Here is a 16,548-nt window from a genome sequence, read left to right as displayed (position 1 = left end):
GAGAAAAACTAAGAGAAAGTGGTATCCTAAGAGCCAAGTAAATAGTTATTTGTTTGGTTTTAATAGTGTCAGATCGTTAGGGCCAATTTAATCAGGTAACTCTCAAATTTCTGGGAGTATTGGGTAGTCCAAAACAAATTACTCTTTAAGTGGGGACTCTTTAGTCCATTTTATGCAAAAAGATGGTTCATGATCCAGGTTGATGAATAAAATAAATTATTCCACTTAAACATACCTTGAAAGAACATATTTGGTTACCAGAAAGGTTTAATCTTTCTAGTTGTTCATTGGGATCAAGACATCGACCTTTAATTAAAAAAAAACAAGATGAGAAAAAAGTTAAATTTCTCATTTTACCTCCTGTTCATATCTTGTCATATTTCTGAGTTGTATATGACCATCTTTTCTTGCATATAAATGAGACTAACAGTAACGTTGTATAATTAGTAACCACTGATCAATGGGTAGTATTTTCACATCCTGTAATTATAGATTTAGAAATGCTTTTCAAAGATATTATAAGACTGTACTTTTCATATTGACAAAAAATTATTGTAACATTATCTCATATTCCAAATGAAACTGTACATACCAATGCTGCTTATTAGATTTCCAGCAAGGTTGAGATCACTTAAATTCTTCAAAGTTTGCAAGCCCTAAAATTTTAGACAATATATAATTTAGAAGAAATCATTAAAATCTATGTTTATAAATCATCTGAGCAATCTGGTTAGTTCTCCAGGTGTTCCAAGCACCAGGTGCTGTTTACTTTACAAGCTTAGAAGTAAGTGGGTGCCTCAGTGAAGTCTACTTTGTTCTCTGGAACCTGGAAAGAATTTTTGAAGGAGAAGGGAACAGGGAGGGAAGCAGAGAGGAAAAGAGGAGGAGGAGTAGCAAAAAAAACACGTCACACAGAGTGTGTTTAAAATCTTAGGCAAGTTATATTCAAAACTTCTCTAAACCTCCTTTTTTTTTTTAACCTTCAGAGAAGAAATAACACCTTACCTCCCAGACACGGTGGGAGGAGTAAAGAAAATGATGCATACGAAGTTCTCTATATGTTACAATATGCTACATACACATTAGTTCTTCTTAACTAATTAAACTAGTCATGAATATTTCTTGGACATTGTGGTTAAACTCTACAGGAGTTGACTTTAAATATAAATCACTGAAATTATCTTACCTCAATATTTTTAATTGCATTGTGGTTCAGCCAAAGAACCTCCAATCTGGATAATTTCTCTAAATTTTCTATTTTATAAATTTTATTAAAATATAAGTACAGTTTTTCTAAATTTCTACATTCTTGAATACCTTCAATTTTCTGTTAAAAAAAAAAGAGGAGCCTGAATAGTGTTAACTTGTGTTTTTCTATTAATCCTTCAATAAAGTAGATTTTAAGTACATTTTCCTTAAAAATCACATTTTCAGAATAGATTGCAAAATCAACACCCAGCAAAATGAACTAAAATATAAAAAATCATACAATCCCTCTGCTTAAATACTATTTTCAATTTTCATATTCTTTTTAAATCAACTTGATACCTATTTTTATATGGTTATAATCATAACCCTGTACATTTTGCAATATTGCTTTTCAATATAGATGTTATAATTTTCACACAACCAATAGGGTCAAAGTAAACCAATTTCACTAGCAGTACTGGATATTATTCGATCTGATTTGATTATTAAAAAGTAGAATGTGTCTATGTTTTGGCTCTTTATTTCTATTTTCTCCTTTGTATAAATCTATTTTTATATTTTGTCCATTTATCTGTTTTTGTTCTGTTTTGTTTTACTGGGCAAAGGGTTTAATTGCAATTCATCATGTATGAATCTATCTGTTTTGATCCATGCCTCAAGCATATACTTCAATGAATTATTTTTCCAAAGCCAAAGGACTTAGCATAATCTTCATGTAAGGTTATGTTTAGACTTACCTCTATGCAGCATTCGGCAATCCAAAGTTCTTTAAGCCGTAAACAAGTTTCTAGTCCTGAAATTTCTTTTATATCTTGAGCAACAATTGTGAGACTTGTTAAATTAGGAAATAATGATAATCCGACTATACGAGGATACCCTGAGAAAAACATTTCCAGTTTTGAAGTATCTGATCCTTCTTGTCCAATCATCTCATAAGATAAACCATTGCATAAACACTGTTTTCAAAAAAGAAATTGGATTATTACCTGTTTAAGATAATAAAAACTTATTTTTGCCATTAGGAATTATAAACGGCCAGTTTCACTGATGTCATTTTTCACTCACAGAAGAAAAGTTGTGTCATATATATGATTTTTCTCTACTTCCAAAGATCATGGTGTAGAAGAAATCTCTAGATAAGCTCCAGAAAGGAGTGTAGAAATGTTCCATTTAATATTCTTACAAATGTAGTTGAAAAGAAACCTGGCTTTGACTCACCAGTTCTTTAATTATGTCTTCTTGGTCTAGGTTTTCACATTCAATCATCTTCCATTAAAAATAAAGGTTATAATAATATAACTGTTAAGGAAAAGGAAAAGTTGAAATAAGTACTAGAGTCATGCTGTATCATTTAAAGGAAACTTAAAGTTACTTAGGTGGAATTACCCACCTGTGGCTTGACATTTTCCAACAGTACATTACCAAGTATGTCTGGACCCCAAGACAGTCCATTCCATCTCTGAAGTTTTCTCTTAGACAGTTATTTTTTATTCTGAATTTAATTCTCTCTCTCCATAACTCCTCCCCATTCACTGTCATTTTACCTCCTGGGTTCAAATAAAACAAGCATAATTTTTCTTTCACACTATGACCCTTTAATACTTGAAGAACATAGTCATCTCTTATCTATACGTTCACCTTGCCCTCAGTTCATGTCTTTTAGTTCTCTCACTAGAAAGAGCCCCAGTTTTCTCCCTTGAACCAGTTCCAGTTCATTCATCCTGTTATACTATGGTGTTCCAAACTGAATACAGTTCTCTAAGTATAGTTAGCAAAGAAAAGAATTTTCAGGGCTTAATGACATACCATAGGCATGGTAATAAATGTTTATTAAAATGAATTAGTCAACTTCCTCATTTTAGATGGTATGAACTACTAAATACCTAAGTAGCTTCAATAAAATTTAACCTAATTTTTCATAATTTTTAATATATTCATTATATTATTCCAGACATATACTATTTAAAAAATATAGGAATCCTGGTTTTAATATGAGGACATGACAAAGCAATATGTAGAAACTGTATTTATTTGTTTATTGTGATTCTACCTTTTATGATAATAACTCCTCCACAGATATGTGTGTACATACATGTGTGTATAGATATAGAATAGAGATATGTATGTGTATTTATGATTATGCATATGTAAGGAGAAAATATGTAAAGATACATACTAAGTTGTTAACATGAGTTACCTTGGATATAGGTGAAAGCTGGTGTGGTTATAATAGGCATGAGAGGTTGGATGGAGATGGATCTAGGTAAAAAGGAAAAAAAAAACCCTACACTTTAAAAAAGCATGTTTAGTATTGTATAATATGAATATATAACCATTTACTTATTCATTCTACTGTTAGTAGACATTTGGACTGTCTCCAGTTTGGAGCTGAATAGTGTTTCCCTGGACATTTTTATTATGCAGGACATAGGTACAGTTTTCTTTGGGGTTTATACCTAGCAGTAGAATGAGAAAGAAACTATTGGTGTACATAACATGGATGATTCTCACAAACACAATATTGAACAAAGGAAGACACAAACACAATGAGTACATACTGCATGACTCCATTCATATAAAATCTGGAAACTAATCTATGGTATTAGAAGTCGAGATAGTCATTACCTTTCAGGGCTGATTGACTAGGAGGAGGCAAAAGATAGGTTCTGGAGTGCTGATGAAGATAAATTTTTTGATCTAGGTGCTAAAGGAATGCATTTACTTCGAGAGAATAAAATTAGATACCTAAGATTTGTGTGGTTTCCACATACATATTATGAAATTTTACGTAAATGTTTATTTTTTAAAGTATTTATATGCTCACTTTTAATCATTTATGCAAAATTTTATACATGTGCAGGTGTACATGTAAATTAAAATTTTAAGAAAAAACAGATGGTGACTTGAGGCCATGTATTTACCTACCTTCTCTGCTCAAATCTCGCTGGAATGACTAGGGAACTAGGAAAATAAGAAAGGAATGTGTAGCAGTGCTAGCAAAAGAGCACTGATGGCCAGAGATGTTGAGAAAGGTCTTTTGAATGAAGATAAAGCAGATGGCATCAGACTGAGAGAAAAAGCCCATCAGTACAGACCAGCCCAAAATTCAAGGTACTAGAGGAAGAAATCTTACAAAACTATCCTTAAAAATTCCCCAGGGCTTCCCTGGTGGCGCAGTGGTTGAGAATCCACCTGCTGATGCAGGGGACACGGGTTCGTGCCCCGGTCCGGGAAGATCCCACATGCCGCGGAGCGGCTGGGCCCATGAGCCATGGCTGCTGAGCGTGCACGTCCGGAGCCTGTGCTCTGCAACGGGAGAGGCCACAACAGTGAGAGGCCCGCGTACCGCAAAAAAAAGGAAAAAAAATTCCCCAAACTCAGAGCAGCAGTGATTGGGAAGAAAGTGGCTGTGGGCCATCCAAAGAGTCCAAATCAAAGGATTTTGAGATCTGTATCAGGGTAATATGCACAGCCTATATTTGTACTCAGGCTTTGTAAACTGGGGACATTGCTCCACTATGCTGAGGAAGGGACCCCAGCTAGCACCACAAAGAAAAGTACACCCAGAAAGTTATCCTCATACAATGGAATCTCTGTTCATTCACTCATTCATTCATTTATGCATTGAGGACTAATATCTACCAGTTAGAGAATAATAGATATGGGAGAAAAGAGAAGACTTCTTTGATAATGTGGAATCTGGGCAAAGAACTGTGGAAAATGAGGCAGTACGGGTTATGAGGAATCTTGGGGAAAAGCATCAAAGCATGGGGAAAAGAAAATGCAAAAAAAAATGGGTGAGAGTATACTTGACATGTTTGTAGAATAGCAAGCGAGATGATGTAGCTGGAGCACAGTGAGGGAGATGGAGACCAGTAGGATGTGTGGTCAGAGAGGTTCTGTGGGGTCATATCATGTGCTATCCTGTAGGCTTTTATGAGGATTTTGGATTTCATTATGAGTAAGATGGAAAGCTGTATGAGGATTTTGAATGAAAGAATAACACAAGCTGTCTTAGGTTTCAGAAAGGATCGCCCTAGCTATTCTGTTGAAAATGGACTGTAGGGGTTGAAGGGAGAAGCAAGGAGATCAGTCAAGGGGCAGTTATAATAACGTGAGAGAGGATGGCAGCTGGAATAGGGTGGTAGTAGTGAGGATGGTGAGCAGTGATTAGATGATGGATCTATATTAAAAGTAATATTGATCATTCCTTCCCTGCTTCCAATTGGCAACTGTCTCTTTACCCCATTCTTGGATAACCCCCAGATATTACAGCATAGGAGTGGCCAGGCAAGGGAGCACGTAGCAAGGAACAACCTGAAGGAATTTAGATAATCCATCAGAGGCCCATACAGAGATGCAGGCCACAGTCTTCCCTCCTTAGGTTTACTTGGATGGCACCCCAAGTAAAGGAGGGCTTTGTAGCACCTCTTCTTATCAGAAGAGAAGCCCCTACATTCTGGTTTAATGTCTGTGAGCACCAAAGGAAAAGTCTGTCTGCCCGCCACCACACAAGGGATAAAACCTGCCTTTAACACCCCCAAAGTCAACAAACAGCCATCCAAGTTTTCTAGTCCATGTCCAAGATATCTATTACAGAAGAAATTAACTGCTCCCTTCGTTATTCACTAAATTATCACGTATACTTGAGCCTAATTTTGGACTTTCTAATCTGCTTTCCCTTAGCTCTATCTATTCCTACAGTATTATCCTGTATTAATTATTGTGATTCATGTTGTAAATTTCTATCTCATTTTCTTTTTTGGAAATGTCCAGTTATTCTTTCATATTTATTTTTCCAAATAAGATTTATGATTATTTTGTATTTAGTTTTTAAAAATTCACTTGGGATTTTGACTGAGATTTGATTGTAAAGATTAATTTAGGGAGAACTTCCATCTTTACAGTATTGAGTCTTCCTCTAGAACAAGATATAACTCTCCATTTATTCAAGAAGACTACTATGCATGTTTGGGGTACCAACCTTTTCTTTCACTTCACCTTATCTGCCCTTCACCAATGCCCTCATTTAGGAAAAACCTTGTTGTAATTCAATAGTTAATTAGCAAAACAAAATTTAACTTAAAACCCCCAAATTCTATAATTTGCGTAACTACATCTGAATTATGTGATTGTGCATAATTAATTATGCATAATTATGAGCCTTCCTAGTATTTACAAGTCTTGTATATTTTCTCCAGTCACAAGTGGTCCCAAGGCTTCCAGTTTCTGATTCCATCAAGAGGTGAGTGTCCTGATGCCCACTCTTCTGTGCCTTGGGAAAGCTCTTTTCAGGGCCTGCCCATCTAAGAAACTACAGATCTCTAGTTTCTCCAGGGAGCCAGGAGCCACCAGGAGCTTCTATAGCTTTCACACTTCCAATCTCAAACCTTGGGTTGATCTAGTCACCTCTGCTCTCTGCTTTGGAGTGCTGCTGGAAGATTTCACATGGCCAGTTGGTCATGTGAGTTGAAATCACTGCAAATGTATGGTCTCTGACTTGAGTTGAATCCAACAACAGACATTTTATATTTTCTTCTTCAACTTCCTCTCCTAGGGAGTAGGACTAGAGATACAGATCTGGGATTCACAACGTCTGGACTATTCTAAACTTTCACCACTCTTCTCAAGTTCTCTCTCTCTCAGCAGATGATCTTGTCCCCATTTTCACAGAGAACAGTGACACCATCAGATATACACTCCTTAAATTCTCACACCTCTTAAAATATACAGTTGACTCTTGAACAATGCAGGTTTGAACTGCACAGACCCACTTATATGCAGATATTTTTCCACAGTAAATACTGCAATACTACATGGTCCATGCCTTATTGAATCCGAGGATAAGGAGGAACAAAGGATAAGAGGGCTGACTATAAGTTATACATGGATTAACCCCCAGTTAATCAGTTCAAGGGTCAACTGTATTTCTTTCACTTTCTGATTCCTGTCTTAGTAAAAGTATTCTTTCTCTTGCCCAAAATGAATCCCTTTTCCTGTGTACTCATCCCATCCTCTTCAGTCTCTTTCAGAACTTTGGTCTGTCAAATTTTCCTTCTTTTCATTTATTCCCCTCTTTCTTTCTCTAGGGTCTCTTTTCTCTCCATATATGAATGTTAGGTCATTACTATCTTTAAGAAAAAGCTCTCCTATCCTGTATTCAATGAACAGCTGATTTTAGATCCCTTTACAGGAAAACTTTTAGATATAAGTCATTAGTACCATATTATAGCATTAGGAAACATTACAAAAGATATGTAGTCATTAGCAATACTTCAGTACCTGTATTCAGTTCTCAGTTTACTGCAGTCTCAGGGAGGACACCTCAGGCCACTGCAGTTTCTTTTTCCAGGTCAACAATAATGTAATTGCCAAAGACACTAGACATGTTTCAGCTCTCAATTTGACCCTGTCATCGAATCTGATGATGCTGATGGCTCTTTTTCTTCTTTGGTGTGACTTTTTCTCCTTGGCTTCTATTTGTTATGTAAAACTTAATTTTCTGATTAATAGTTTACTTCCTGGTGAAGAATTACTAATTTTTATCTTCCTCTTTTCTGTGCAACACGCAACTACACACATGGAAAGCTCCACCTGAATGTGTCTCAAACTCAGTATGTTCAAAACTGAACTCTATATTTTCCAGCCAGCCTGCTTCTCCTAATGCATGTTTTCTCTTGGTAATTGACACCATTCTTTTAATCATCCAAGTCAGAAGCCTGGAACTTATGCTCAACCACTCTTTTATTCTTTCCCCCACTTTTGCTCACTCATTAAATCTTTCTGCATATACCTCTTAAATGTCTATCACGTTGTTGGTTTTTTTTTCCTCCCCTCTATCCAATTGCCTCTGCTTTGATTCAGGCTCTCATCACTTCAATTTAACCAATGCTTTCCCTATAGTCCCACTTCCTGCCAATCGATCCTCTACTCTACTGTGACAGCAACCTCCTGAAAGGGAAATCCACTCATGCTGCTCCTCTTGGAAGGTATTCATGGTCTCCAAACTCTAACTCCTGTCTACCTCTCAAGCTCATCAACCACAAACTCCCAGGAACAACCCAGACTCTGGCCACAACTATAGTTCTCTGAATGGCATGGGGTATTTCTGTTCTTTGGCACATGCTGTTTCCCCTCCCTAACTGTCCCTTGACTTTACGGCATACTCCATATACCCTTAAAGATTTAAATCAAGGGTCTTCTCCGTGAAGACTTTAATTCTCTCTGATAGTATTATAATCATCCTTTTTCTCGTGACTCCAGTTAAAGCCAGCATATGCCCTATATACAACACCTGTTCCACTGTATTGTGATGCTTCCAGGTCTTTCCTCCTTGACAGGTTACATGTTCACTGAAGGCAGGGACAAAGAACCTACCACAGTGCCTGACACATGCTTGGTGTTTGATAAAATTTTGTTGAATGGTTTGAATTAATTGTCATGCCACAGGGTCCTATATGGTGTAACTTAAATACTTTCTGTACATGACCAATCAGAGTAGAACAACAATTAGAGTACAAAGGGCAATGTTTCTGTCTGCCATGAGAGCTGGGGAGGGTGTCATTGTGAGAAAATCAAATTTCTTTTCTACAAACTAGAAGCCCTGTATGGTCAAGTAGTTTCCTCCCTTGGGTACAAATGGATCAGAATCCATCCATTATTACTGATGGGCCAAAAAACGCCCTTCCAGCTCTAGGTGAGCAGTGTCAAGTGTGTCCAAGGAGCACTTCGTTCCCTCAGTAAAGGCTGCACAGGCGACTGTGGGCCACCCTCCCTCTCCTCCTCCTCCTCCTCTTCAGTTTTGCTCTGGCAACCGTGATGGCCTCAGATAAAGTCATGTGACTGTCTCTCATTATCATCATCGCCACTGCACCGTTACAGGGGTCTTTTGACCTCAGCGTTGCTTCTCTCTTGCCTTCCTCCCAGCGTAGCCAGAGAGAGAGGAGAGGGGAGCAGAGACTCCTGGGGCCTGCCTACAGGTGAGGTACTCCCAAAGGCCACCAGGGGATAGTCACTCACCTTATCCCAGAGAGAGGATGGATTCCGGGGCAATACGAGACAGAACAGAGTCCACTCCCACTTCTTAATCCCTGTCTTGCAGCAGCAGGCACGACACCCTCTCTACCGTGGGACCTGGTGTGTACACACTAACCCACTGCGGTTGCCTAGGAAACCCGCTCACCGCCTCCCGCGACCTCGGGGGGGGGAGGGGGGAAAGGGGCGGGGGAAGCGGTGGCCGACTTGTTTCTGGATCACGCGGTGGCAAGCTCCAACCAATCAGCAGAGGTCGGGATCCACCCGGAAGACCCTGCTAGTGCTCCTGGGAAAGGGTGGGGAGCTTCGCGAGCTGCGGGTCATTTGATCCCTGCAGGTAGCGTTTCACCCACCTTCGCCGGATCAGAGGCCCGGACGGGAAGCGACGACTTATGGCGGGGACCTAGTCGTTGCCTCTTCCAGTCCCGGCTCTTTCCTACTGAAAATCTTTGACCTTCATTGGAAGCCCGGAGCCTCGCTGGACTTGAACCCCAAAGACACGACGCTGTGATGTCAAGGCGGCCAGACGGCCGGAACAGGCCCTGATTCCCCCCACGCACCCTTGGTCCTGCTGCCCGCCACCACCGCCCTCCAGGAGTGTAGCTGACGGCAGCCCGAAGCCGCTGAGCGCAGAGCGAGCCGAATGGAAGGACAGCGCAGGCCTACGTAACGCCCTGGTGCCCTTCAGAGAAGACATAGGACCTCCAAGGGTCTTCTTGTCGTTTGTCGACAGGCTTTTGAGGGCCGTTTAAGTATTCCAAAGTGTACAGGAGGCCAAAAAATTTTACAAGATAAAATTTAAAGAGGGAAAGGAAAGAACTTTTAAAAGAGTGGGCAGAGGGGCTGAGAAATGAATGAACTTAGGCAAATCAAAGTAACTGCAGGTCTCGTTTCATTTTCTAGATCTGCGCTGTCCCACATGGCAGCCACTAGCCACAGCCACGTGAAATGTGGCTAGTCCGAATTGAGTTGTGCTGTGAAACACACATGGTATTTTGAAGACCTAGCATGAAAAAAATATGTATTGATTACATGTTGAAATGATGTGTTTTGATATATTGGTTTAAATAAAAATGCCTTGTTAAAATTAGTTTCTTTTTACTTTTTAAAAGCGGCGATTAGGAAATTTTAAATTACATATGTGATTTCTATTATATTTATGTTGGAGAGTACTACTATATTTTTTGAGGTTAAGTTGATTTGTGTAGAATATTTATGACGTTCAGTTCATGCAAAATAGTGTCTGTAGTGCTCTTTTCCGTCACCAGATGGCTGCCTTATTCAATAGACTATAGTTTAAAACTGCTTTCTCATGAAAAATATGAGTGCAGATTTTTAAATATATTTTCATTTCAAATATTTTATCTGTAATATTGACTGTTTATAAACATACATAAACATAGAAAAAGAAAAAATAATTTTACCTGTACATTTTTTTATTTCACAGAAATTTCAGTTTCTGTCATTAATTAGTTAAAAATTAATTAAAATATTTATGGTTTAAGGGTTTAAAAAAAGGACCAGAAAAATCTGATTCATATTTGTACTTTTAGTATTAACTTCTCTGAAAATCTAGTTGAACAAGATGACCTGTCTGGGTAAATTTTCATCTTAGAGTGTAAAATCTAGATAACAATAGTTTAGAAATTTAAACTTTTAAATTAAATTAAGAAATTGGATCAGAAATCAATTAGGTGAATTATCTACATCAAGCTTCTCATTTTGGGAGATGCAACTCTTGCATAAAAGTATAGAGATTATCTACTTTGATATTGTTAGAAATTTTTATTGTGACTTTCCTAACCAGTAAAGGACTAGGAGAAAGCTAACACAGTTTTCGTTATATTATATAAATGAGTAATTTTAAGAATGTTATTTCTAGGTAAAGCTCAAGGATTTGGTCAGCAACTGAGTCAGAGTTCCTGTATAGCTATAGACTGATAACCATTGGTGAGTTGCCAAACTAAAGCCCTTGTCCTAGTAATTCTTAAAGGAAGAATTGCCTGTTAGCGTGTTGTAGATGGTATTTGGAGTAAAAGGTGATTACAGTTAAAACCACATAAAGCATACAGAATCAGTGACCATTCTTGTTAATCTCCTTTTCTTATTTTAAAACTTCTTTATGATATGGTTTTATGTGTCTGTACCAGAAACAACAGAAGTAGAAGCCACTAAAAGTCAAGCAAAGTAAAACATTCTAAGTGAAATAAGACTTCATTTCATTCATCAGTCTGTTCATACTCCTAGACAAAGGCCAAAACATATAAATTTAAATCTACTTTATTTATGGATAAAGGTATCTTGAACCTGAAAACAATTGGGAAGCTATCTTACCACTGATTATGGCACACTTACCGTGTCACCACCTGAATTAAAGAGGAATTACTTAAACAAAATAGAGGTGACTATAGACCTAAATAAGAAAATCTTTCTTTATTAAAATCTTTTGAATAGATGGTTAAATTGATTTCCCCCAAAGCCCTATTCTTATTGGTAGACAACAGTGGAGACATCTAATTACAATTTGGCTTTGTAATGTCTTCAAGTTTAATTCCAGAGAACCCAAAGTCTGGAGATTTCAAATGCTAATTTAATTTTTATATTCTTGTTGACATTTGATCCTTATGCAAATGAGTGCTTTCCAGTTAATGATTTTATTAGATTATCTGTGAAAATTTGCTGTCACATGTTTAAATTTGATATATCATGAAAACATGAAGGCAGGGTTTACTTTGGCAGCAGAAGAGATAATTTTGTGGTGCATGATGTGCACCACAAATGATGTGGTGCATCAGCAGGGGCCCTCTTATTACTCATGTCTGGCAATGAATATACATTATTCAATTAAAAGGTAGGAATTATCCTGAAATAAAACTTTAATTAGACCAACAGAATGCTATTTCTAATGAGTCTAAAAATGTTAAATAATCTTTGTCCATGATTTGTTGACATATAATTAATGCACAAGCTTTTCTTAAAAGGCAGCCAGAACGGAATTGTAAAAAGATACTCCACTTCAGACAACATAACCTCCTTATTTTACCTTCCTAATTCTATTTGTATTTAGCTTTATGGTAGCAAATTGAAGGATAGTGAATTTAAGAAGGGATGGTAGTCTTAATTCGCTAGAGAGCTGACCAGTTCTTTGTGTGGGAGAATTCTTTCCTCTACCTCCTTTCTTTTGTGTCTTTTATTTATTTATTATACCTGAGGCTCAGAAAGTTGATTGTATTCCTCAGATCACAGCACATTATCGACATTTGTCTATATAAGGCCCTTGTTTTATTTTATATCCAGTCCCACCCCCATCCCAATAATAGGCATACATTTGATGTTTCTTATAAACCTTGAGTTGTGCATCTATCTTTGAAAAACAGGCAGTACTGTTTTGTGTGTCTGTATTTTTTATTTATAAAAAGATATTGTGGATTTTTGCCAGAGCCTGCGACCGAGTGGGAGTGGAGTGGAGCGGCTGTTGTTGCCAACTCTTTCCTCCTCCCCACGGTCCAGTCAGCTGGTTGATTAGGCCATCGGCCCTCAAGCCGAGACTTGTCTCTTATTTAGTTCTGGGGAGTGCCTGGCCGACATGAGTGATGTAGAGAGAACAACTTCGAGGGCAGAGAGCCTCGCTCTCCGTCAAAATCTCCAACGGGAACTCCTGCTCATGTAAAATCAGAGAGCAGGTCAGGATCTCATAGTCCATCAAGAGTTTCCAAACACTCTGAATCCCATTCTCGATCAAGATTAAAATCCAGGTCGAGGTCAAGGAGGCATTCTCATAGACGTTACATTCGATCCAGATCCCATTCTCACTCTCATAGGAGACAATCTCGAAGTAGGTCCTATACACCAGAATACTGGCGTCGCAGGAGCCGAAGTCATTCTCCAATGTCTAACCAGAGAAGACATACAGGCAGCAGGGCAAATCCAGATCCCAACACTTGTCTAGGAGTGTTTGGCCTCAGTTTGTACACGACAGAGAGAGATCTTCACGAAGTATTTTCTTGATATGGACCATTGAGTTGTGTCAATGTGGTTTATGACCAGTGAACTGGACGATCACAAGGATTTGCTTTTGTTTATTTTGAGAGAATAGATGACTCAAAGGAGGCTATGGAAAGGGAAAATGGAATGGAGCTGGATGGTAGAAGAATTCGTGTAGATTATTCTATCACCAAGAGAGTGCACACACCTACACCAGGCATATACATAGGCAGACCAACTCACAGTGGTGGTGGAGGTGGAGGTGGAGGTGGAGGTGGAGGAGGTGGCAGACGTCGAGATTCTTACTATGATAGAGGATATGATCGTGGGTACAACAGATATGAAGATGATGATTACCGGTACAGAAGAAGATCACCTTCTCCTTACTATAGTCGATACAGATCACGATCAAGATCTTGTTCCTACAGCCCAAAACGCTATTGATAAACAGAGTGGCTGCTGTTGAGGACATCTTTTTCTTTTTTTTTTTTCCCTTTCTCTTTTTTTGTTTAATTCTGGATTTCTCCAAGCTTCTAATCCTTCCTACTCCTTAAAAAGAACCCTTAAAAACATCTTTGGTTTATTTAGCATCTACACTTTGTCGATTGTATTGCTGTTTTCACCCCTTTTATTATATTCTTAAAGATGTAATTGTTGTCATTGTGAGTAGTTAAACATCTTGAGTAAAACAGGAACCCCTGGTGTTATGCTTTTGTAAATGGTTTTTTGTTTGTTTGTTGCTTTTACAGAAAATTAACTCCTGCCTAATCGAATGAAGAAAGAAATGATCTTTTTAAAGCTTCTTTTGTGTTAGATATTGTATTAGACATGGTATTAGAGAGCTGCATTTACTACAAACTCCTTTTTTAACTTTCTTTTGGGGAAGTTAGTAACATAAAGTAGTTCAGTCATGTCAGGTTTGTCTGGGGTGGCATGGAGCAATCAAATAATTGAGTGTAGAAAGTTTGAAGCTATAGAAGAAAACACTTGGTCATTTCTTTTGAAGAATGGAATTTTTGAACCCTAAAAATTATGTCATTTTTTTAGAGATGAAGAGCTTGTGGACTGCTACAAAACATGTTGTGTTTAAAATACATTTGTTAAAACTTAAAAACGTAAAGTTTGATTTTTGTGTTGAAATTTTTGAAGTTTAATCAGTGAAGGACAAGCCTTATTATTTAGAGCAACTGTATGCTTTGCTGTTAGAAATTTTGGTATTGGGGAAATGGTTTAAGTAGGCTATTGTATAGAGTCCTTAGAAATAGTGAGGGGAAGGGTAGTCTCCTTTCAAATAAAAGTTAATTTCTTTGAAAAAATAAGTTATTGTGCTATAAATTGTATTTTGATTCTCTTTCATTTAGTGCTATTTTAGGATCTATCCTTGTTTCTGTATGTTCATGTAGTTCATTGTTTCTGTATTATGCACATTATTCCATAATATATATCTACCATGTTTTATCTTTCATTTGTTCCCCTAGTGATGGGCACCTATTTTGACTACAATAAACAATAGAGTATTGAACAGCCTTGAAATTGTTTTCTTAAGGACATTTTCTCTGGGGTATATGCCAGGAATAGAATTATTGGGCAAAAGGCAAACATATACTTCACTAGATATCATCTGATAACTTTCCAGAATGGCTGTCCCAGATTTCCCTCCCACCAGTAGTGCTTGACAATTCTCATTCCCCTTTTTGGGGAAATATAATTAAAACCAAAATCTCCTGGCTACCCAGAAAACCTCTCCACAAAGTTAGAAGGAAAAGAAAGCAATTTTATTACTGAATAAACGTTAAACCAGAATATGATTCATATCACAGGCAATCCCCTGAAGAGATGGAAGACAGAAAGAAACCTAACCCTTTTATATAGCCAAGCAGATACAACCCATCCCATACATGTTCTCAAATGATAACTAGGCCTTAAACAAGAGGACGTGACATAGAGAATGGACTTGAGGACACGGGGACGGGGAAGGGTAAGCTGGGACGAAGTGAGAGAGTAGCATGGACATATATACACTACCAACTGTAAAATAGATAGCTAGTGGGAAGCAGCTACATAACACAGCTCTGTGCTTTATGACCACCTAGAGGGGTGAGATAGGGAGGGTGGGAGGGAGATGCAACAGGGAGGGGATATGGGAATATATGTATACATATAGCTGATTCACTTTGTTATGCAGCAGAAACGAACACAGCATTGTAAAGCAATTATACTCCAATAAAGATGTTAAAAAAAATAATGTACTGCAAAGGCAAAGGTCGGGGAGGACCAAAACCACAGGCCGTATTAAATAGAAGGTCAGGGGACAGCCAGCACATTCACTAACCCGAGTTCTCATTTGTAATAGGGGAAAAATCTCCCAACCATGATTATCTGATCAAATTCCTCCCTCCACACTTCCCCTCCCCCCAATACCTTACCATCCTGCCTTCCTTAATAATTCTATCAAGTTCTTTTGGCCAGAAACCCCCTTATCCTTGATGTTTCCTCTTGGCAATTTTTTTTTATCCACTGACCCCTCTTTACCCTGCTCCTTGGCTGTAAGTCCCCACTTGTCCTTGTTGTATTCAGAATGGAGCTTTATACTCATGTCTCTCTTCCCCTATTACAATAGTTCCTGCATGAAATTTACCTTCACCACTTTAATTTCTGTCTGGCTCTGGTTTTCTCTGACACTATCTTCCTTGATGATTCCATTTCAAAAAGATGGCTCCAAGGTCCTTGAGAAAGACATTCCTGGGTTATAAAGTTGGCAAGAGGCTTAGGTTTTTAAAAGGGACAAAGAAAGAATTCGCAATTACAAGTATTCTAAAGAAATGCTCTGAAAGAAAAGGAGGAGAGAAGAGTCTCTTTACCATTTTTATACCAGGGAAAATTAATTTCTTTTTCTTTTTGGATTTGTATTTACTCTTACACCTATATCTTTGCTGAATGTTTAATGTCTGCCTCCACCACTACGCTTTGAGCTCTGTGAGGGCAGGAATCGCATCTCTCTCATTTCCTGTTGTGTTCCCAGCATCTACCTTAGTGGCTGTCACATAGCAAGTGCTCAAGAAAGATATGTGGAATGTATGAATACCAAGTAATATGCCAAGGGCTTTATATGAACAGTCTCTTATTTTGATCGCTTTGGTGTATTAGGCCTCTAGAACACACCCATAGAATCCTATCCCTCCTTCACTTTCTTTGGGAAAGCAAGAGTTAGCAAATAATTTTTTTCATCTGCAAACTTACAGGAAATTCCAAGATGAAGATTGTGATTTATAAAACACAAATTGATAATGATAGTTTACCCTAAATGTCCACCTCCTTTCT

At 37.9% G+C, this 16,548-nt stretch overlaps 3 protein-coding genes across 3 annotated transcripts in view; 2 read left to right on the top strand and 1 right to left on the bottom strand.

Moving 5' to 3' along the window:
* The window catches only part of LRRC9 (leucine rich repeat containing 9), a 94,922-nt gene extending 92,414 nt beyond the window's left edge, over positions 1-2,508 (bottom strand). Inside the window, exons 1-5 of the mRNA XM_029237633.1 lie at positions 2,428-2,508; positions 1,947-2,165; positions 1,187-1,327; positions 593-656; positions 236-306 (exon numbers count right to left, since the gene is read on the bottom strand). Of these exons, the coding sequence (XP_029093466.1) occupies positions 236-306; positions 593-656; positions 1,187-1,327; positions 1,947-2,165; positions 2,428-2,475 (543 nt within the window). The 5' untranslated portion in view covers positions 2,476-2,508. The remainder of the gene's footprint in view (positions 1-235; positions 307-592; positions 657-1,186; positions 1,328-1,946; positions 2,166-2,427) is intronic.
* Positions 1-16,548, top strand: part of RTN1 (reticulon 1) — a 404,193-nt gene that overhangs the window by 122,522 nt on the left and 265,123 nt on the right. The window lies entirely within an intron of this gene.
* Positions 4,220-13,671, top strand: LOC114905056 (transformer-2 protein homolog alpha-like). The gene is made up of 4 exons (XM_029239532.1): positions 4,220-4,320; positions 9,770-9,964; positions 12,843-13,164; positions 13,354-13,671. The coding sequence occupies exons 1-4, from the start codon at positions 4,220-4,222 to the stop codon at positions 13,669-13,671; spliced, it is 936 nt and encodes a 311-aa protein (XP_029095365.1).

The sequence above is a fragment of the Monodon monoceros genome, unplaced genomic scaffold (genome assembly GCF_005190385.1).
Source record: "Monodon monoceros isolate NGI ecotype Baffin Bay Population unplaced genomic scaffold, NGI_Narwhal_1 Super_Scaffold_21, whole genome shotgun sequence".
Taxonomy (NCBI): domain Eukaryota; kingdom Metazoa; phylum Chordata; class Mammalia; order Artiodactyla; family Monodontidae; genus Monodon; species Monodon monoceros.
The sequence above is the reverse complement of the archived record's forward strand: the minus strand, read 5'-3'. Positions and strand labels throughout refer to the sequence as shown.